This window comes from Macaca fascicularis, chromosome X (assembly GCF_037993035.2).
Source record: "Macaca fascicularis isolate 582-1 chromosome X, T2T-MFA8v1.1".
Classification (NCBI taxonomy): Eukaryota; Metazoa; Chordata; class Mammalia; order Primates; family Cercopithecidae; genus Macaca; species Macaca fascicularis.
In genome coordinates, this window is record NC_088395.1 from 12,261,775 (window position 1) to 12,284,384 (window position 22,610).

General features: G+C 39.0%; 1 protein-coding gene across 9 annotated transcripts in view; it reads left to right on the forward strand.

The window, feature by feature from the left end:
* FRMPD4 (FERM and PDZ domain containing 4) overlaps positions 1 to 22,610 on the forward strand; it is an 864,755-nt gene that overhangs the window by 627,446 nt on the left and 214,699 nt on the right. For all 9 annotated transcript variants that reach the window (XM_065538545.2, XM_045383463.3, XM_045383461.3 and 6 more), the window contains one exon: positions 21,819 to 21,935. In XM_065538545.2, coding sequence (XP_065394617.1) covers positions 21,819 to 21,935 — 117 coding nt within the window. The remainder of the gene's footprint in view (positions 1 to 21,818; positions 21,936 to 22,610) is intronic.

The following is a 22,610-nucleotide window of genomic DNA, read 5'->3' on the forward strand; positions in this document are numbered from 1 at the left end:
GTAGAAAGCTGAAACTGGATCCTTTCCTTACTCCTTATATGAAAATTAATTCAAGATGGATTAGAGACTTAAATGTTAGACCTAATACCATAAAAATCCTAGAGGAAAACCTAGGTAGTACCATTCAGGACATAGGCATGGGCAAAGACTTCATGTCTAAAACACCAAAAGCAACAGCAGCAAAAGCCAAAATTGACAAATGGGATCTCATTAAACTAAAGAGCTTCTGCACAGCAAAAGAAACTACCATAAGAGTGAACAGGCAACCTACAGAATGGGAGAAAATTTTTGCAATCTACTCATCTGACAAAGGACTAATATCCAGAACCTACAAAGAACTCAAACAAATTTACAAGAAAAAAACAAACAACCCCATCAAAAAGTGAGCAAAGGATATGAACAGACATTTCTCAAAAGAAGACATTCATACAGCCAACAGACACATGAAAAAATGCTCATCATCACTGGCAATCAGAGAAATGCAAATCAAAACCACAATGAGATACCATCTCACACCAGTTAGAATGGCGATCATTAAAAAGTCAGGAAACAACAGGTGCTGGAGAGGATGTGGAGAAATAGGAACACTTTTACACTGTTGGTGGGATTGTAAACTAGTTCAACCATTATGGAAAACAGTATGGCGATTCCTCAAGGATCTAGAACTAGATGTACCATATGACCCAGCCATCCCATTACTGGGTATATACCCAAAGGATTATAAATTATGCTGCTATAAAGACACATGCACACGTATGTTTATTGCAGCACTATTCACAATAGCAAAGACTTGGAATCAACCCAAATGTCCATCAGTGACAGATTGGATTAAGAAAATGTGGCACATATACACCATGGAATACTATGCAGCCATCAAAAAGGATGAGTTCGTGTCCTTTGTAGGGACATGGATGCAGCTGGAAACCATCATTCTTAGCAAACTATCACAAGAACAGAAAACCAAACACCACATGTTCTCACTCATAGGTGGGAACTGAACAATGAGATCACTTGGACTCAGGAAGGGGAACATCACACACCGGGGCCTATCATGGGGAGGGGGGAGGGGGGAGGGGGGAGGGATTGCATTGGGAGTTATACCTGATGTAAATGACGAGTTGATGGGTGCAGCACACCAACAAGGCACAAGTATACATATGCAACAAACCTGCACGTTATGCACATGTACCCTACAACTTAAAGTATAATAATAATAAATAAATTAAAAAAAAAAAAAGAAATGTTAAGAACTACACATTTGGATTCCCAGAATTCTAAAATATTTTAGAGTTCTTGCCCTAGGGAGCCCCATGAAAAGATGGAGCACTCAACCGCCTGTGGCAAGGTAGGGACAGGTGGCATGGGAAAGTGTCTCCAGGCTGTCAGCTTCCACTGTGCCCTTGCAACACCTGGCCCAGTGGAAACATGCTGGCAACACCATCATGCCCCTTGGGGACATGTATTTTAATTTTAAAACAAAGTGATGTGTATGGCATGTCCCTCAATTGGCACTTTCTGCTCCCAGGAAGAAGGAGGTCTCTGGAGTAGGCCAGAATGTTGGTTTCCATGGGGAGAGCATTCCAAAGACAGGAAATGACAGGGAAGGACAGGCCCTAAGAAACCGGAGTAGGCCAGGTATGGTGGCTCGCTCCTGTAACCCCAGCCCTTTGGGAGGCTGAGGCAGGCAGATCATGTGAGACCAGGAGTCCAGGACCAGCCTGGAAAACATAGCAAGACCCTCCTCTCCACAAAAAATAAAAATAGCTAGGCATGGTGGTGCATGCTATGCCTGTGGCCCCAACTACTCGGGAGGTTGCCTGGGAGGATCACTTGCGTCCAGGAGGTGGAGGCTGCAGTGAGTCATGATCACACCACTGCTCTCCAGCCTTGGTGACAGAGCGAGACCCCATCTCAAGAAAAAAGAAACCTGAGTAAAGTATGTATAGTGGGGGTAGGGGAAAATTCTTTTTGTCTTTAATGTGTCAAGAGAGAAGCAGTTTTTTAAAAAAGCACAGACATAGGATTTGAATTAGACAAACCTAGGTTGAACTGCTGGCTACATTGGCTTAATAGGTGGATGACTTTGGGCAAGTGGTCTAGAAGTTTTCTCATCTTTGAAATGGAGATAGGAATAATGACCTTGTCTACTTGTTTAGATAATTAAATGTGATAATTTATATAAAATTATGTTTAAAAAGTGTAGACTGAAAAGTCAGAAGACTTAGCTTATAAGGGTAATTTGGACACTCAACTAGCTTGGTCACATATTGAAAGTTTTGAGAATCAATTGCCTCATCTATTACAATGGAGTGGGGGAAGAGAGTCATAACGTTACCAAATGCCGTAAATGAAATCTAAGTAAGATTGTTAATAATACAGAAGTGGAAAAAGGGAAAGAGTTGCAGAATTCTCCAAGGAACCCAATAAAGCATATGAAACAGAGAGTAAACTTGAAAATAAAGCATAAGCCAAATGTATGATTTTTCCCCTTTATGCCCCTTCAACATGGGACAGTGGCAGATTTAAAAGTATATTTCTATGAAGGAATTACTCTCAAGAGATAAGAGCCATCCTTTTGTGTTTGGTAAAAATTAAGGATGAGGTCCAGAAGAAAGGAATAGGAGAAGTAAAATATAAGAGCCTGGACCTATTGTGATGTAAATGAGCAACACTGTGTGTGTGTGTGTGTATGTGTATATACACAAATATACATATATGTATACACATATACACATATATATACACACATATTTATTTTTTGAGACAGGGTCTCACTATGTTGCCCAGGCTGGAGTGCAGTGGCACAATCATGGCTCACTGTAGCCTTGATCTCCTAAGCTCAAGTGATCTTCCCACCTTGGCCTCCAAAGTAGCTAGTACTACAGTTGTGCCATGACTGGCTAATTTTTTTATTTTTTGTAGAGATAAGGTCCCACTGTGTTGCCCAGGCTGGTCTCAAACTCCTGGGCAATCCTCTCACCTTGGCCTCCCAAAATATTGGGATTATAGGCATGAGCCACTACACCAGGCCTGTTCCTAGTTCTTTTTAAGTCTCAGGATGCAGCTATCTTTACCCTCTGGGGTGGTATCTCTACTAGGAAATGGGTCCCTCCTTTGCAGAGGTTAGGGGCGATTGATGAGATAATGTCTGCAGAGTAGCCTAATCTCCTTGGGAGATTAAGGCTCCCTCTGCAAGTGTACATTTTGATCATTATGACTATTTGTGCCTCTGTGAAATACTGCCAAAGAGAACAAGAAGAGCCTGCCAGAAAGAGAAATTTTCCTAGGGTGAGAGATGAAAAAGAAATGGAACGAAAGGTGAGATTTTAAAAAATAGGAAAAGAAAGAAAAGTAATTGCAAGAAGAAAATGAGAACAATTATATAAACAGAGATTGGATCCAAGGACACATGGCCAAAATCCCAGAATCAGAGGAAGGCTGGTGGTGGTTAAGAAGAAAAACACAACAAAACCTTTGAGAGTTAAAATGTTGAATTCTCCAGGGGTGATCAGAGAAGTTCCAGAATAGAAGCTGCAGGCAGGGACTACAGAAATGAAAAGAAATGGGGAAAAAAAAAAAAACCAAATTTCCAATAGGTCTTTGCATTTTTGCCTCTTTTCTCTCTTAGGAGAGATTTTTCTATCCTAAACTATTGGATATCACTGGGAGAGATGCTTGTGGAATATAAATAGTAATTATGAATTTCTGAGCCTATTAAAAATGTTTACATTTCTTGTACACAATGCCCTTCCTTTTCAACGTGTTCACCTGTGCTCTAGACGAAGCTACTTTCAGAGTACTCCCTCTTTTCACTAAAATGAGATTGGCCTGGACAAGGTTGTCTTGTGCATCATAGCTGATGAATTGCATGCTTTTCTGTGAATAAGGCAAATGGTCTTAATTATTTCAAGAGTCCACATCGGAAATGTTTATCACAGCAGTGGAGCTAACATAGACCGTTTGCCTGCAAATGTTGATGGATTGGACAATCGCGTTTCTATTTGCTCAAGATAGATAGAAATAATTTCATACTGTTTAAGAGTATTTTTGAGTTAAAACAAAAAGTAGCCTAAGAACAAACATAAGCTTTGGTGTGGATATTTTCCCTAATAAACTTAGCAGTTGATCAGTTTTGCACTTGTTTGTTGTGGATTTAAATTAGGATTGTGTTTTTTCTACCAGAAGCATCTTGAGATCCACAGAACAGGTAACTTGGGGTCTTGACACACTGTTAAGGAGGTAGAGAGTCAACTCAGGTAGTAATACCCAGTACCTTTGGGCCAGCCCTTCTTGCTTCCTCATTGTTGACTGGAAGAAGAAAGGGAGGATGTGTTTCTGGAAAAGTCATTCCTGGATACTGGTTCATTGGAAGCTTCCCAGTGATGTGGCATGTGAGGCATTTACCCAACTGCTTTAGGGAGCTTGCCAGCCCTGCTGTGGCCAGCTTTTCTACTGTCAAGATTCACAGTCATCACTCCCTCTACTTCCCCACTCTCCCACCTAGGCCCCCACGCCTGCCCTTAGCTTTTCCCCTCCTAGGAAAGAATTTCCACATTTGTACCTATTTTAAGAAGTGTCCAACTAAGTCAAATACTTATTCTCCCACATCAGACCCACCCTGTAAAACATGTAAGCAAATACTTTTAGCTTACCATTTGCTGACTAGATGATGACTTTTAAGTACAATTGACCCTTGAATAACTCAGGGGTTAGGGGTGCTGACTTTCATGACTCACCAAAACTCAACTATGAATGGCCTACTGTTGACCAGAAGCCTTACTGATAACTGTAAACAGGGGGTTAACACATATTTTGTCTGTTTCATGTATTATATACCAGATTCTTACAATAAGGTAAGCTAGAGAAAAGAAAGTGTTATTGGATAATCATAAGGAAGAGAAAATTTATTTACTATTCATTAAGTAGAAGTGAATCATGATAAAATTCTGCATCCTTATCATCTTCATGTTGAATAGGTTAAGCAGGAGGAGGAAGAGGAGGGGTTGGTCTTGCTGTCTCAGGGGTGGCAGAGGCAGAACAAAATCTGTATATAAGTGGACATGCACAGTTTAACCCTATGTTGCTAAGAGCCAGCTGTGTTCACAGAGCGCTGAGGAAACTAACAAGGAAAATATAAAACAATTGTTTCACCTTGAAAGAACTGTAAACCTGATGAGGAAGAAGAGACTCATTTAAGCATCCAAGTCAGATATTTACAGTCAATGAAACTGGAAGGGCTGGTAGAGACGGCCTAGTTTAACCTCCATATTAACTGTGGCTTAGGGAGATGAGCTGACTTCCTGATTTTTAATGTAGTTCATGTGTTCATTTAACAAATATATGTGAGTGCCTACTGTGCATCAGATATGGATGTGATCCTAAATAAGATCACAAGTTCCCTGCTTAAGTCAGCTAACAGAGCCTAGAACTGATAGACAAGTCACCGGGCAAATTAACAAAAGGAATGGGGATTGTAAAGAAATCTGTGGGAAGAGCACCTAACTTTGCCCCAAGGGTATAGAAGAGCACAGTCCAATAAAACTATAACATGAACCCCATATGTTATTTTAAATTTTCTGGTAGCCATATTTTAAAAACAAAAACAAACTAAATTTTTCTTTTAATATGTTTGGCTTAACCCAGTGTGTCTAAAATATTATTTCAATATGTAATCAATTTATTAAAAATATTGAGACTTTTTATACTTTTTCTTCCTACTAAGCCTTGGAAATCTGTTGTATGTTTCAGATTTACAGCACATCTCAATTCATACTTGCCACATTTCCAGTGTTCAGTAACTACCTGTGATGAGTGGGTACCATATTGAGCAGAGCAAATTGATAGAAATTTCTTGGAGGATGAACAATTAAACCAGAATAATAAGTTGTTAGTTGGCAGAATTAATGGAGAAGGGAGAGTTGGAGAAGTCTTCTAGGCCTGAGAGACCAGCAAACTGAAACACTCTAAGGTTAAAGAAGGCAGTATCTTGGAGAAAATGCATGGAATTCATTGTGGCCTCTCTTGAAGAACAGGGTGGCCATTTATAAAGATGAGGAAGTTAGGCAGAGGAGTAGATTTGGGGGAATGAACATGAGTTCCGTTTTGGATGCGTTGAATTTAAGATGTCTACAGACAACCAAGTGGAGGTGTAAGATGGTAAAAACTATAGGAAGTCAGAGGTCCCACTGTGAATTGGGCTATAGCACAGAAGCTTCATAAGGGAGGTCAGCATTTTAAAGGATGGGTAGCCAATGTCATTTACTCTAGAGGGGCTGAAGGTTATATTGGGTTGGAGTTCTCAGTTTTTGCCATTCAACATGGAGAAACAGAGACAACAAAGTTAAGTATTAAAATCATCAAAAGTTTATGGATCCCAATTTAGCCTGTATCTATCATTCATACCTCATCATCTTCTATAAACAAAGTAGGAGTTCTTGTTATAGTTTCTTGTTATGCTAGAATGGCATTTGGATATAGAATGCAGACCTTTTATTAGTTTATTATATTCTAATCCTTCATGAAATCAAGGTTCATTTTGTGTGCTTTAGGGGAATTTTATAAATTTTAGGCTGTTATTAGGAAAGATCGTTCATCAAATGCAGAAGTTTTACTGTATAATTTTGTGAACCCATGGTGAAGTCAAGTAAATTAATTTTAACCATCACACTTATTAGTCATTTTTATCCAAGTTGTTTCTAAGTTTTTAAAACACCCTCTAAATTTATGTACAAACTTCTGATATAGAATCTAGGTATGGAAAAAATTAAAAATTTTAGATTTTTTTTTACTGGGGGAAATCAAATGAAAGACAATGCTATATCCTTAAGTATTAACTTTAAATAAATTTAACATTTCTTCTGTGAAGTTAACAACTAGTAGAACATGTACGGGCTTACGGGACTCATGATTGCAAAAGAATGGAATTTGTAGGGCTGGTATAATGATAGTAAGTGAATGAAATGCTGAGCATTAGAATACACAATGGATGAATATGATCATCCATTGTAAAGGAAAGGATTTGATTTAGTCTCCCTTCTAGAGGTAATGACAGAAGATATATCTTTTTATTCCATTCTTTAAAAGTTACAAATATAAAGGAGGATATTTTTAAAGAAAGAACAAAATTAATTGCTTACAAAATGCAATTACTGCCTCTTTTTCCTGCTGGGTCTTTAGAGCCCAGCTAAGACTGTAAAATACCAGATGAATGGGTTTGCTGGAGCAGAAGGAGAAATACACAGCCCATAAACCAGCATGCCAATGGCTGTGCCATTGGGTTGTATACATTGGAAAGGGCAGAGACTGTGCTCTTTATGTCTGCTGCAGCTTGGAAGTAAAGATTCACCAAGGATTGGTTGTGCTAATATCAAATATTTTATGGCTGCAATTCATTATGGAGCCTCTTGCAAAACCCTGTCAAACAAAATGGCTGTCACAGCCACTTTTGTTTTGCTGCCAAAAGGACCATTTGGTTTCCGCTCATTTAGTTACAGGTATAATCAGATGTTTGCTTATTGCTCTCAGTAATTTCACCGTCCTCAATATGATGGCTTCAGTTATGCCCTAGAAAAACCTCTAGAGTTCAGTTTGATTCAACCCTGTTTATTGAGCTCCAAGTTTAGACAAATCCCTATACTGGTGGCACATGACTTAACTCAAATGAGTAAGGAGGCTCAGAACCTCATAAGATAACTAGTATAACTTATAACACAGTAAATGAAGCCACATGGAGTTGTGCAAATGGTGACCCTGGAGATCAATCAGTCAGTCAATTAATTTCTCTACCTACCTATGTATGTATCTATAGTTGACTGTAATATAAGATGCAATTGAAGTGCTGTGAGGCAGGTACTTACTACTCGACAGCAGAGGTTGGCAAACTTCTGTAAAGGTCCAGATGGTAAATATTTTAGGCTTTGCAAGCCATACAATCTCTGTCACACTGCTCAATTCTGCTGTTTTTGTGTAAAAGCAGCCATAGATGATACTTAAACAAGTGGACACTGGGCCAAGGCCGCCAGATGTAGTTTGCTGGGCACTGATGTGGAGAGTGGAGGGAGGAGATGCCATTATTGGATGTGAGAGTCAAGCCTTTGTGAGGGAAGTGGTACAAGAAATGGTTCTAACAGGATGTGTAGTATTTCTGTAGGAATAGCTATTTTCAATCTAGCTTATTCTTGGTTGTTCTCAAATTATTGTGTATATAATAGTTTTCTGTCATCAACTTTTGTACATGTTCTTCAAATAGTGGGGGGAAGTGATCATTTTGCATTCCTACTGAGTTTAGATGAGTTCCAAGATATGACATAAGCTCAATGAATCTTTTTGGAGAAGAATAAGGTAGGGGCTTCAATGGAAGTTTCCCAGAGGTTTCTATCTGATTTGCTAAAGAACCAAAGTCATAACCAAAGATTAAGGACAAGCCATGTCTTCTGTATTGTATGTGGAGTTGTGGATGCTGATAGACCTTAAATAAATGCTTAACCCAGGAGTTTGCACAGAGAAGGGAATCCTAGACTACAAGGGAGGCTCTCTGTTAATGTTAGAAGGAAATAAATTAGAGCTTCATTTAATTGGTGGTCACCATGCTCGTGTATAAAAATCTGAGATCAAGACCAGGAGTTTGAGACCAGCCTGGCCAACATTGCAAAACCCCATCTCTACTAAAAATACAAAAATTAGCCAGGCATGGTGGCATGCACCTGTAATCCCAGCTACTTAGGAGACTGAGGCATGAGAATCGCTTGAACCCAGGAGGTGGAGGTTGCAGTGAACCAAGATGGCACCACTGCACTCCAACCTGGGTAACAGAGGGAGATTCTCTCTCAAAATTAAAAAAAAAAAAAATCTGAGATGACTATTGATGTGAAGTGCAGGTTTTGTTCAGGAGATATATTTACATATTTTGTTTTGTGTTACTATCTATTGTCAAACCAGTGCTCATTAACTCTTTTGCCTTGACCTGGATCTCCCAAGATCAGTATCAGGTAATGAATGGGTGCCAACTTCCATCTTGGCAAATCCCTGCCAGGACAGGGAGCCCCAGGTTGAAATCTCCAGCAGGGATAGTTAACATCCTGTTTCAGGAATGTATAAGGGGCTGGCAGAGATTTGCCAGGATGGAAGTCAGCATCCACTCCTTACCTGACACTGACCTTGGGAGACTATGCTCAGACTGTGCTCCCTGAGCCAGCAGCTTCAATACCACCTGGGAGCCCATTAAAAATGCTGAATCCTGAGCCCCACTATGGGCCTACAGAAACAGAACCTGCATTTTAACAACATGCTCGGGTGATTCTTACACATGCTAAAGTTGGAGAGGCCTTGCTATAAGGGGCACTTTTCATTATGAAAGGCTTTTCTGCACTTTTCTAATAAATGTAACTGCTAGCTGCTAAAATCTCCTTCCTGGAAACATTCACACTTGCAGACACATTATCATTGTCAGCTGAAGGAGGAGATTTTGAGAACTTGTCCAATAAAAACTTAGCAAGTCATACATGGTTACAATATAGCTCTTTCCCACAACTTGTAACTCCGTGCTCTTTGTAAATAAATGTCTTCTTTACTGTGGAAATCATTATTCCATGATATAGAAATATTGAGAGCTTATTGTCTTCCTAGTGTTTTCAGCTCATTTCCTCTCTATAACACATCTTAGGAAAATATATGATGGTGTTTGTCCTGATTCATAAAATGATTATGTTTGGACATAAAAAGGTAGCAGGGCTCACTTGAGCCTATTATGTGGGTTAGGGCAAGGAATTTCTGGATCTTTCTCTGTGTTCAGTCATAACATGCCTATCATTGGAGCAGATGGATTGAAAAACTATCAATGAACTCCAAATGGAAGCTGAGAAAGATGGATGAAAACTAAGAAACCCTAATATGGTTACTAACAGCATCACTTACCTTGCTATAGTTTTTTTTATTAGAAATGTCATAATAAATATAATTGTTCTCAAAATTGTTATGGAAATATGAGACCAGAATGGGAAAGTATGAAAGTTACAAAAGAATGTGGGCCTTCTCTTTCACCTCCAGAGTTTGAGGTAAGCACCAGCTCTTAGAGATTTTCTAAAGACATAAACTATAAATCTGTTTTCCCTATATGCAGCAAGGAGGCATGATGGTCATATTTTCAGCTCATACTCAACACTACCTCTTCCTCTCTCTCTACTTTGTATTAGGTTGTTCATTCCTTTCATGGCGGGGACTTGTCATCTGTGTCTGTCACAGTTCTACTCATAAAATTGTGCTCAATAAAAGGGCTTCTGTATGAAAAAAAAAATAAATAAGTGCAGAGTGATATTGGACGGGAAGTATCTGCAAATTGGCTTCCATCACTACTGGAAAGTCCCCACATTATCCTTATTTATATCTTTTCTCCCTACAATGTTTGCAGTTGTTTACAGACAAAAGAAAGAAAAGAAGAGAAGGAAAAAGAGAAAGAGAAAGAGTAGGGAGGTCCTGAGTAACAAAAGTCTATTTTCAAGTGTATACGTTTGTATCCCCTATGAAGCTTGGTGTACTTTCTTACACATTTTTGATGACCTTGGAGATGTACAGATATTGAGAAATCTAGTGAAATGATATATTTTCCTTTAACATCTAAGCTGGGAGTATTAAAAAGAATCAATTTCTACACTTAACTTCAAGCACACATTTGTTCCTTCTATATCAATAGTTTCAGAAAATTATGGGACACCATGGAACTGCATGATGAATTCAGGGTTGGGATGGGGAGAGACAACAGTCATGTAAATAAATGTAGGAACAAAGCTGTGGATCTCTTCATTAAACAGCTCTAAATGAAAAGCCACCAGAAATCTTCCTAGAATTAGATAAAAATAAAGTACACTAGGTTTATGTGTTTTGTTTATATTATAAATAACCCATTAAAAATATTGCAAATGCACTCTAACTCTGGGGAAGGAAGCCAGACAACACATTTTAGCACCAGTGCATTTAGGTGTGCCTAAGTGGGCTGTAACTTTCCATCTTACCTTCTTAATTATATCAGCAGGTTTACTACAAACACCTGTTCTTTAGGGTTTCTAATTCAGCAGTAAAAAAAGGGTCTCCAGCAGACACCGAGATAGCAAGCCAAACTCAAACATGTTTTTGATAGAAAATAGGCAATTTAGCTTGGAAAACTACCAGCATTTGGTAGTTTAAAAAATGTGAGTAAGGCTAAAACAATGGTGGACATTATTAGACATCATACCGCTTGATAGTAAAGCTGTCTTACAACATCACATTTGCAAACCTTTTAAATATCAGCTTGTGATACTGTTTCCACAAGCCCCAAAGAATCTTGATTTGAATTTTGGAAAGCAGCCACTAGAGTGAGTTTTTCCATTATTGTTTTGGACTGCCAGCATATTGCATATTTGAAATACCATTCATCCAAACAGTGGCCCTATTTACAAGACAAGATCAATGGTTTAGAGATTTAAAACTCCCCATAAATATTCAGGTATGTAATGTGTTGAACTATAATGTTCTATCTTTGGGTCAAATGCTATGGAAAACAGAAATGTTTTTTTCATTTTCCCTGAGTGGTGAACTGTTACTTCGGTGAAAAAAAAGTTTTGCACAATTTGTGTATCAGAGTCTCTTCCAGTCCTGTTGAAGATTATGGTCTGTGAGAAAGAAACCTGGTTAGTCAATAAAGGTGAACATTTTGGAGCTTGAAGGGACTTCTGACATCATGTAGTCTAGCCCCTTCATTCTAAAAATAAGAAAATAGAAGGGCAGAAAAATAAATGACTTTCTCAAGGTGACACTATAAATCAGAGGTCAGCAAACCATGGCTCGAAGGCCACATATGGACTTGTTTTTGTAAATGAAGTTTTGTTGGAACACAGCCACGTCCATTAGTTTCCATATTGTCTATGGCTACTTTTGATACAAGGGTGGAGTTGAATAGTTGGTACAAAGAGCCTATGACTCATGAATCTGAAAATATTTACTATCTGGCTGTTGACAGAAATTTGCTGATCCCTGCTATCAATGGTAGACTTAGAACTTAGCCTCCTCAGAATAGTTTTTAGGAAATATTTAGGTTTTCTTACTCAGAAAAAAATTAAGAACTTAATGGAATGGGAGATAACTATTAAATAGATATACTTTTAGGATTCTAAAAGTTTTTAGGCAAAGTCAAGAAGATTAAGTAAACTACAGTCTAGACATATAGTTTATAATGTTAACCCATAAAAATTCAAAAATAATTAAAATACATGTGCATGTCCCCCAAAAACAGTGAGAATATAGTCTTCACAATGAATAGCTAAATCGGAAAATGTTTGAATATTTCATATACATGTTCAAGGGAAGCCAGTTGGATTTGGCTAAGCTTAGTGAGTAGCAGTATTAGGTTATGAGTCATCCATAAATAAGTGAAATGTGAAGATGAATGTTATCTCTTAAAATGATGAGTGTTTGCAAAAGTGTTTTAACAACACATTTGAAAATTAGATTAGGCCATTTGGCAGATTCAACAATGCTGTGTTTCATTAACTCTGTAATCACTGTCAAGTTCTATGACATGATGCATTTGGTGGGTCCTGAGAGCAATATACAGGTTCCATATTACAGCTAAAGGCAATAGACTGGGTCCTAAATGAAGCAGGAAAAAGCATTTAATGATTGGTATGGGTTAAATAGTTAGTTGTCTGTGTGGGATAATTTGAGGAATGTAAGGAAGATTTCCTTCTCTCCTGAATTTCTCAGCATGAAACTCCTGAGAAGTTTCAATTAAAACTCAGGATTCAGGGGACAACCCAGAGCCAGGACAACGTCCAGATTGGGTGAGCCATGATGCCTGCCTTCCTCAACAATGTTATAAGTCCCATAAGTGTCCAGGAAAGCAAGCACCCTATCTGCTTGTCACAGCTCTAGTCCTACAAAAGGACTGACACAAGAGTCCTCAATGAAACGTTTTGAGTGAGTGAATGAGCAAATGTAATGTCATGAGTGCACTGGATGCTTGAAACAGAGAAATAGAGCTCTCAGACTACATTCTATCCCACACAGCAGGAACTGTGTAGTATAGGGTTGCTATATCCAGTACGAGACTGACCACAGAACCTTGCAAAATTTACCTCTCATAGTTCTGGGGCCAAACTCACCCTTTTATAACAAACCACTCCCACAATAACAGCATGAATTCATGCATGAGGGTGGAGCCCTCATGACCTAATCATGTCTTAAAGGTACCACCACCTCCCAATACCACGGGATTGGGGATCAAGTTTCCAACATGTGAACTTTGGGGGGCACACTCAAACCATTGTAGATGCTAGGCTAGAAGAAAAAAGTCTAAGTTAGGTGATCATTGGTGTTTATTTTACATGTCAATAACTCTGATTTTGTCTATTCTCTTCACTGATGCATTCCAAGCACCTAGAACGGTGTGTGGTACAAACTAAGCATTCAATCAATATTTGTTATATGCATTAAAGAATGTGTGCAAGTAATAATGATAGCAGCTTTTGATCACCTATGTCATACAGTCCTTACAGCAATTCAACAGGATGGTTGGTATTAGTCCTAGTTTTCAGAAGAGAAAGTTGATGTTTGGACAGGGATAAGGAACCTGGTTAAGCTCACGCAGATGCTATGAGGTGGCATTAGTGTTCAAATGCAGCTTTGTCTGAACCTAGACTCTGTGATTTGGCCTTTTTTTCTGCTTTATTCTTCCCTGATTTTACACAAATAGTAGCAGGTTGTACATCTTTCTGCATATTGATTTTTTTATTTTAATGTATCTTCAGAGTCTTCCCAAATCAGTACATAAAGAATTTCCTCATTTCTTCTTTTTACAGCTGCATAGTATTCCTTTGTGTCTTTGTGCCATGTTTTATTTAATCTATCCTATACTGATGGACACTTAGGTCAAAGTGTATGCTCACTTTCAGTTTGAATAGAGGTTGCTAATTGCCCTCTATTAGGGATTGTCAAAATGCACTCTGGGCAATATATGGCAAAGCGTTTCCCTACAGCCACACCAGCACTGTATGTTTTCACACCTTCAGTACTTCCTTTCTACAGTTTCTCCAGTGATTCCACCAAGAATCCACGTGGAATCATAACCGTTTTCTAGTTTCATTTGTTTAAAATAAAATCTTAAGTATGAAAGTAATATATGTTCACTATAGAAAATAAAAATACACAAAATTTAAATACACAGTATAAAATACACAAAATTTAAATACGCAAGAATTTAAAAAACCACCTCAATCTCACAACCCAGAGATAACCACAGTGTACCCATTCTTCCAGACTGTTTTTCTTTGCCTATGCACACAGATTTTTTTACAAGGTGGACCACATGGTGCACACCCTTTTTGTAACCAGCTTTGTTCATTTAACTACATCCTATGGCAGTCAGTCTTCATCTACAACTTTGGTTTAATGTCTGAATGGTATTCCATTATGGATGAGCTGACATAGTAGCAAACAACCCCTCTTGTTGAGCTGTTCTAAGGATTAAAAAGAAAGAATCTGTGAAAGTGCCCAGAATAGTACCTATCTGACAGCAGTTATTAAACAAATGGCATTTCAACACACATGAACTCTTGCCCACTCAAAGGCAGAGAACTACAATTTTAATCCTAACATGCTGTGCCAGTATCATCATGTAGCTTGGATTCATTTATTAATTCAATTCCCATTTGAACACCTATCATGTGCCTGGCACTAGTCTGAGTAATACTGATAGAAAGGTAAGGACATTGTCCATCCCCTCAAGGGGGAGTGCCCAGCCTACCACCTGGCATCATATGCTTGGAAAATATAATAACAGCTACAAACTCCTGAACAGATACAACAGCATTCTAGCAGAAGGAGCTCAAGACTTGACCTGTCGACGGTTCCCACATTTAGCTCTGTAGTGCCTCTCTGAGCAATGAATCTTAGCCATTCTACATGCTATCTCCTCAACAATATCATGCTATTATATTGTCCTTATAATTGTCCTTCCACATTTACAGAGTTGGAGAATTCAGTGAACTAAGAGATGCAAATGCACAGTACAAAATTCAAATGTCCAATTGGAGGCAGGGCTGCATCTAACTTTAATGGCAACCCCAGCATGTGATGTTTGGTGACTCTATAGATACATGGCCTCAGACCTTGAAGACATCTGGATTCTGTCACTGGATTGTTCACAAAGTGAGGCTGAACTTTGTATGTAGAAACTTTTGGAAAAAGACCAGTTAACCCAGATTTAATTATCCTAGTAATTCTCCCTGATACCTAATTAGGAAACATAACTAACTCAGCAAGCTGTGAGAGGCTTGTGCTGAAACTCATAGATGTATAACTACATAATTAATTTTATTGTGTGGGTTGGTAAATCATGTAATGAATCAGATGAAAATAGTCAGAAAAGCATTTAAATTTTGTTGTTAAAATACAGTCAAATGTCTTTTACCATAGTGAAACTCTTGATTAATAATACATTTCTTCTTGATTAAAATGATTTTGTAATGAATATATTTTTGAGTATCTGCTTTCATGAGGCTTGGCATTAATATTTAAAGTAGTTTTTAACTGCCTGCTTTTCCCCCTTTACTATATTTTCCTGTCCTCCTTGTCATAACAAAAGTGACATCTTAAAAATAGTTGGTGGGATGATTTTTACTTCTATCTATGGGGCTTTGAAGTTATTTTCAGACTATTAATGTAGCTTTCCTCACATGTACCTGTGCCAAAACCTGCTAATAAGGAACAGTAGAATGAAAAGCTGTTACCTGTTGTATGAGATCAAAATACTTTGACTACTGTACTGAAGCTTGATTTAATGGAGAAAGTTATGTTCTGAGGGAGAAGAGAAAGCAGCCTAATTCAGGACATATCTGTGTGTCTACAGCACAAATAAATGGAAAGAAAAGACCTGGTTAGCCAGTTCCTTACTGATTTATGGGGGCAAGAAACTGTACAGGACAGTTTCTCCCTGAGAGTCATGCCAGGGACCCTCTACTAACCCCAATGGGACATATCAAGCTGGGCACAAAAGAAACATGGCTGTCTTCAAAACTTGGAGCTTGTTAAATTAATCTAGAACCATCTATTATCATTGATTTTCCTCACACCTCTCCACTTCCTTACCTTAACCCACATTGCATGTAAACCCGAAACATACCTTGAATACCATCTGCTTGCAAATGTAAAATACTATCTTAGGATACCTTGAGGTATCTGTACGGTTTGGGGTTCTATAATCCAACCACCATTTACAGCAAGCTAAACGAGAATGCTATACAACCTTGGGTTAGTCTGAAAATCATCTTTGTGAGTCCAAAGAGATAAGAATGATAAAATTCTGGATCACGTTTTATTTTGTTAGACCTGTATACTATCATGCAATGTCACTGATGGATGACCGAATGCATAGAGCTTTAGCTTTGGTTTTCCCATATCTGAAATGAAGATAATGCATTCCTCAACACCAAGTCTCAAAAGATGCAGCTTAATCCTGGTTACCTGTCCAAAATATGACCAGATACATAAGAAAGCTGATAAGTTGTTATCACACTTATTTGTAGCATGTTGTAAGTAACATAGAGTTTGGAGCAGGAAGTCTCAGGTCTCAGTCCTGGGTATTCTTCTAACAGGTTGTGTAACCCTAGCAGGAGTTTGGCCTAGGGTAAGGTTGGGGTGGGCTCTAGTCTCCTCCCCCATTTCCATGCCTAATACCATTGATGTAAGACACAGTGCCTGCTGAAGGATGCAGCCTCTCTTTAAAGTAGATTGCTGTCCCTATTAGGCTAGTTATACACTCTTTCTGTGTCTCAGTTTCTTCATCTTTGAAAGGGAAATAATAATGCAGGCACCTGTTGCATGCTGAGGCAGGCCTGTGAGTATCCTAAGCAGGTGTATCCTTAGAAATGCTCCATGCTACTCTTATTACTATGACCATTACTGCTTACAACACAATGTACCATTTGATGAGACTATTATAAATGGGTCAAGCATTGTACTTTAGGGCTTTATGTATCTCATTTATCTGCATAACATTGCTGTGAGCTAGTTGTTATTGTTTCCATTTTACACATAAAACTAAAACCCAGAAAAGCCAGCCCATTAAGTGGCAAACCTGGGATTTGAACTCTTTCCCTCTGATATAAAGATATGTTGTATTTATCACTATTAGACTGTAAGCAGAAACCTTGAGAATGCTTGGTTTTATGTTTTATTCAACTAAAGTACATTGAAAACCTACTATATACAAGGTACTATGCTAAGAATTGTGCATTAATTACATTATCTTCTTATAACAGTCCTATGAGCTAAGCAGGGTTTTTCATCTTGGCTCTATTGCCATTTTGGCCAGATAGTTCTATCTTTTGAGGGGCTGTCCTGTGTATTGCAGGATGTTTAGCAATATACCTCGTCTCCTCTTCCCCTCAGTTGTGACCACCCAAAATCTCCAGATATTGCTAAATATCCCTTGGGGGCAAAATCACCCCGAATGAAAAACAGTGAGTTAAAATAATCCTACTTTACAGGTGATGAAAATAAGGTAGAGAGTTTAGAGTAAATTGCACAGGGTCACAAATCCAGTAAGTGGCAGAATTTGAATCTGGCTCAGGACCTTGGAACCTGACCTCACATTCCTTTTCCCCTGTGGCATCCCTTTATCGGACACTGCCATGTTTCTAAGGAAACTCAAATACCAAAGAGGCCTTCAGGTGTCTCCTGAAAGCCTGACTTCTCCTAGGGTGAGCTGGCCATCAAGATTTTGTCCAGGACTTAGAGGCATGCACACAGGAGGAAACCATGGGTTGCTTCCACTAATGGTTGCAATACAAATAGTTCCACAACTTTGTCTGTACCATTCATAGCTGCTCTCATTTCCTATCAAGTATGAATATATTTTTTGTCCAGGAAGGTTTCAATCTGTTGCAAACAATAGATGGGTAAAGCATAAAGTTGCAAACCAGTTCAGTCAGTCGCTGGGAGTTTCTGAAGTGACTTAAATAGCCCTGCCAATGTAGGTCGCTATTTTTAAGGCTGAGCTAAGTGTTTGAAAGTGGTTCACACAGCCATGCTCTCAGATAGAAGTCACAGGACATCAGAATTGCAAGAACTCCCAAGGCCTTGCCTGAGACCGGTGGAAATGGACACTGTGCACCCAGGATCACACAGCTGGGATTTCTGATAAAAACAAAACAAAACAAAACAAAAACAAAAAACAAAGAAAACAAAACTTTGATGTTTCCTTCTGCCTTGAGAATGTCTGAACTCATCACCTTCTGATATTCTGGGAAGGTGTGACTGCTTGGTTAAGCCCCTTCTTGCCCTGCTCTTGCCAGAATGGAGAATAGATGACTGAGCCTTTCACTGTTTTTCTGTTCTGAGGATGGATTAAAGCCATTTATACTTGCACAACCACCCAAAGTCCTATATTATAGTTATTTAGCAAACACTTTATAGCACATACTGAGTGCTTTACAAAACCTACTTAATATTCTCCCAATGGGTCCTATTGTCATCATTTTACCAAGGAGTAACTGGAATTGAGGGGGTTAGAGAGATGAAGTAACTTGTTCAAGGTCGTGGAAAATAAACGGCAGAGCCTGGATTGAAGAGTCTGGTTCTAACCCAGTGTTTCTCAAACTTGAGTGGGCATCAGCATTGTGTGGAAGCTTGTTAAACACAGATTGCTGGGTCACCCCCATCACCCCAGAGTTTTGGATTCAGTAGGTCTTGGGTGGTGCCCCAAAATTTACATCTCAAATTCCCAGGTGAAGCCGCTATTGCTGGTCCTGGGACTATACTTCTCAAACTCTCTGCTCCAGCATATCTCCTCTTGATCACCACACCCTTTCTCTCCTACCTTATCAGCTAATTTAAAAAAAAAAGAAGAAGAAGAAGAGTTACTTGGAGCAGTGGGTCACCACTTTGGCTGACCTGGGTAGTATAAAATACCAATGCCTAGGCCCTATCCCCAGATATTCCGACTTCAATGGCTTGGCTTGGCTTTGGTTCCAAGCATCTGTAGTTTACAAGTTCCTCCACGGGGGATTCCAATGTGCAGTAAGGCATCACATTGGAAACCACTGATTTGGGTGATGCCTCACAAACTTTCCAAGGTTTGTAAATTACATGGGGATCTCAAGAAAATGCAGATTCTGCATTTCTAACAAACCATGAGGTAGTACCCATGCCACCAGATCTCAGCCTAAGCTTGGGGTAGCAAACACTAGTATTTCCCAAACCCAAGATTGCCAGTTAAAAAATACAGAATGCCTCCTTCAATGTAAATTTTCAATAAATAATAACATTACTTTTTGGTATAAGTATATCCTATATATTTCAATAAAATTATACTAACATTTATACTAAAGATTATTCATTGTTTATTTGAAATTCAATTTAAGTGGGTATTTTTGACTTTGCTTTTTTGCTAAATCTGGCAACCTTACCTGAAGACAAGAATCATCTGAATTACTTGTTTCAATGCATTTACGCCTATTCATGGATTTCTTGTTCTATTCCAGACCTGCTGAATCATAATCATCATTTCTGGGACCTGGTAATCTGTATATTTAACAAGTGCTGCCAGGTGCTTCTTTTCAGCTCAATTTGGGAAGTACATAAAACCCTGGATTATGACTGCCTGAAATCCTCATACTGGCCGTTGTCAGGGCTGGACTTGTAGTCATCACACTGCATAGGAGCCAGAGCCAAATCCCTCTGCAATTACGACCTGTGTCGTTAACTTTTCTCAAGGTTTTTATGGATAAATACTTACAAAGGGTGTTTTTTTCCTTCCACTTGCACTTTTAATTTGCTAAATCATACTAAGGCCTTTCAGATCCATGTATTTTTTTGTCAACACATTAACAGACATGTAGCCATATTTGATCTTAATTATTCAATTATTTGTTTTGTATCAGGGGATGCTCCTTGAGCTAGAGTCACTTGATTCGCATTTGTAGAGTTTTCCAGTATTGGCACTTCATTTGGTATTTTATGACAAGAGGCTTTATTTGAAAATATCTTGCTAAATGGTTGTTAGCTGCTTCCTGAACATACTGTACAGGACAACGTAGTTTATAATAAAATTCAGGCTTCCTCCAACTCATTATTATAATGCTGTATTTTACATGTAAATTATATTAGGAAGCCTGTGTCTTTCCTTTAGTGATTAAGATTTCATGGAGGGGAAGAAGAATGGAAAGAAAAGGAAAAGGAAAAGGGAAAGGAAAGGAAAGACAGTTTGTTTTTAATAAGCTTCCTCTGGGGAAGATAAACCTTCTGATACCGTACATAATTGAGTAAGCCAGAATAAATTGTTGCATTCTCTACATAGGCCTCTTTTCACTCACAAGGATATTCTTTGTGCCATCTCTAACTGTACTATTGCTTTTGGAAACGTTTTTAATAATAGAATAGACTGTGTTCATACCTGTAAGAACTTGTTTTCTTGATACCACCTTACAAAGCATTCCAAATGCTTTCTCTACTAGTGTAGAGAAATTGGTGGGGTTTTCTTGGGGTTTTTGTGTGTGTGTGTGTGTGTGTTTTTTTAATAGTACCTCAGGGTAGCAAATTCATGTGTTCTCTCACTGCAGGGAAGCAGCACATTTAAAAAACAAAAACAAAAACAAAAACCACCAGAGGAAATTGCCACTGCTGACTTTTGCACAAAGAAGAGGAACAAAATGCTTCCCATGTCTTTTAGTAGTCAATGGGCCACAAATAATCCTACGGTGGCATTCTACATTTACCAGACCAGTATTAAATTTGTGAACACTTTTTCCAACAAAAACAAACTGTTCCTACATCCTTTATAAAGGCTGTAGGAAAACGGAAAGGAAGTTAAGGAAAAGTAATGGAGATGGTTAAAATTATACAAAATAGTTCATCTGCGGAAAACATGCAGGAAATAGGCTTGTTTCACTTGAGAGGTGCTGGAAGGGCTGGGCTGGGCTGGAGAGGGATGAGTTGCCCAGCATCCTGGGGAATTGAAAGTCTGAAAGGCCGAGACCCCTGCTTTGGATGTTTGCTGCGGGAGTGCCACCACATGAGGTTGTTTAGGGTGCACCTAGTGTGAGAGTTCCCAGCTGTGTTAGCCCCTGCCACACTCACTAGCCTGAGCGGGCACCAGGCTGGGGGAAGGGTGCCTGCTCTGTGGTCATCTGACCGCAGGGGGCGCTGTTTCCTCTTTGCAAAGGGCTCACGGGTAGCTGAGACTGTGAGTTCCTGAAAGCATCATCACTGCTCCCTGCCACCAGCTTCGGTGGTGCCAGCCTGGGATTTGGAACCACCCAAAGGCTTTTACAGGCTATGCAGTGAGTAACTTCATCTGGAGTGAAAGGACCAAGTGATGAGGGATGTTGAGCCATCCTAAAATGGCATCGTTTACTTCCTTCCAAAGTATGGTTAAGGTCTGAGGAAGTCTTGGGCATTCATGAAGGCAAGGAGGAATTTCTGCAGGTCCTGGACTGAGGAGGCTTAGCCAGGATTCAGTAATGCTTCAGAAACTGGGCTCAGGCCTCTGGTTAGACTGTGACTACAAGGCTACCCATTGCTATTGCTTGTCACGTGGAGTTACTTCCTCTTTCTTCTTGATGTTGGAAAGGCAGGCACCTAGAAAATTCTCCAGAACCTACCCTTTCATTTTGCTCCTGAATTGAAGTTGTAAACTAGAAATTGTAAAAGATAATTTGTCGATTTTTGTTGCAACTTAAATTGGGGGTTTGCCCAATTTAAGAGGAGCAAGTCACATTCTCCTTTCAGAGTTTGTCTCAGAAGGAATGTTCAGGAGTCAGGTGTAATGATGCTTTTTTCTTCTTTTCCAGCCACAGGACGAAGTCTTCAGGCTGGCCACCTCCCTCAGGACCCTGGGGCTTGAACCAGGTGCCCCCCTATGGATGGGAGATGACGGCAAACCGAGATGGGCGAGACTACTTCATCAAGTAGGTTCAACAGATGGCATGAACAATAGGATCCTTGGCCAATGGACTTCTTTATCTTTACGACAATGAATATACTTAAATTAGGCACTCATAGGCATTTGGAGGCCATGACTAAAGCAGCTGGATCTCCTAAACCAACTGCTTATATTTCTATATATTTCTATATTTATTTCTATACACTTGTATTTCTATATATTGTGATGTTGGGTTGCTTCATTCTTGGACAGGCACCATCTTCGAGTGACAATTCACTGTGTAGCATGGTAAGCCTGACTCAGAGCAAAAGTTACCACCGTTCAATATTAGGCCAAGTTGTATTCATTGTCTGAGACTAACAACCAAAGTCGGACATGCAAGAATTTCATTTACAAGGCTTTTTAGGAGTGGTCAAGACAGGAATGTTACTTTCTCATCTGTAATTTTTTAAAAATCAGCTAAAAGGATAATATACATTATCTGTTTTATCGTAAATTTCTCACACTAACATTGGCTTAAGTTTTGGATTTTTGTGGTGCTCTGGTTTTTTGTTAATTGTGGTATAGAAAGATAACATGAAATTTACCATTTTAACCATTTTTAGGTGTACAATTCAGTGGCATTAACTACATCCACAATGTTGTGCAACCATTCACTACTATCCACTTCCAGAACTTTTTCATGATACCCAAAAGAAAC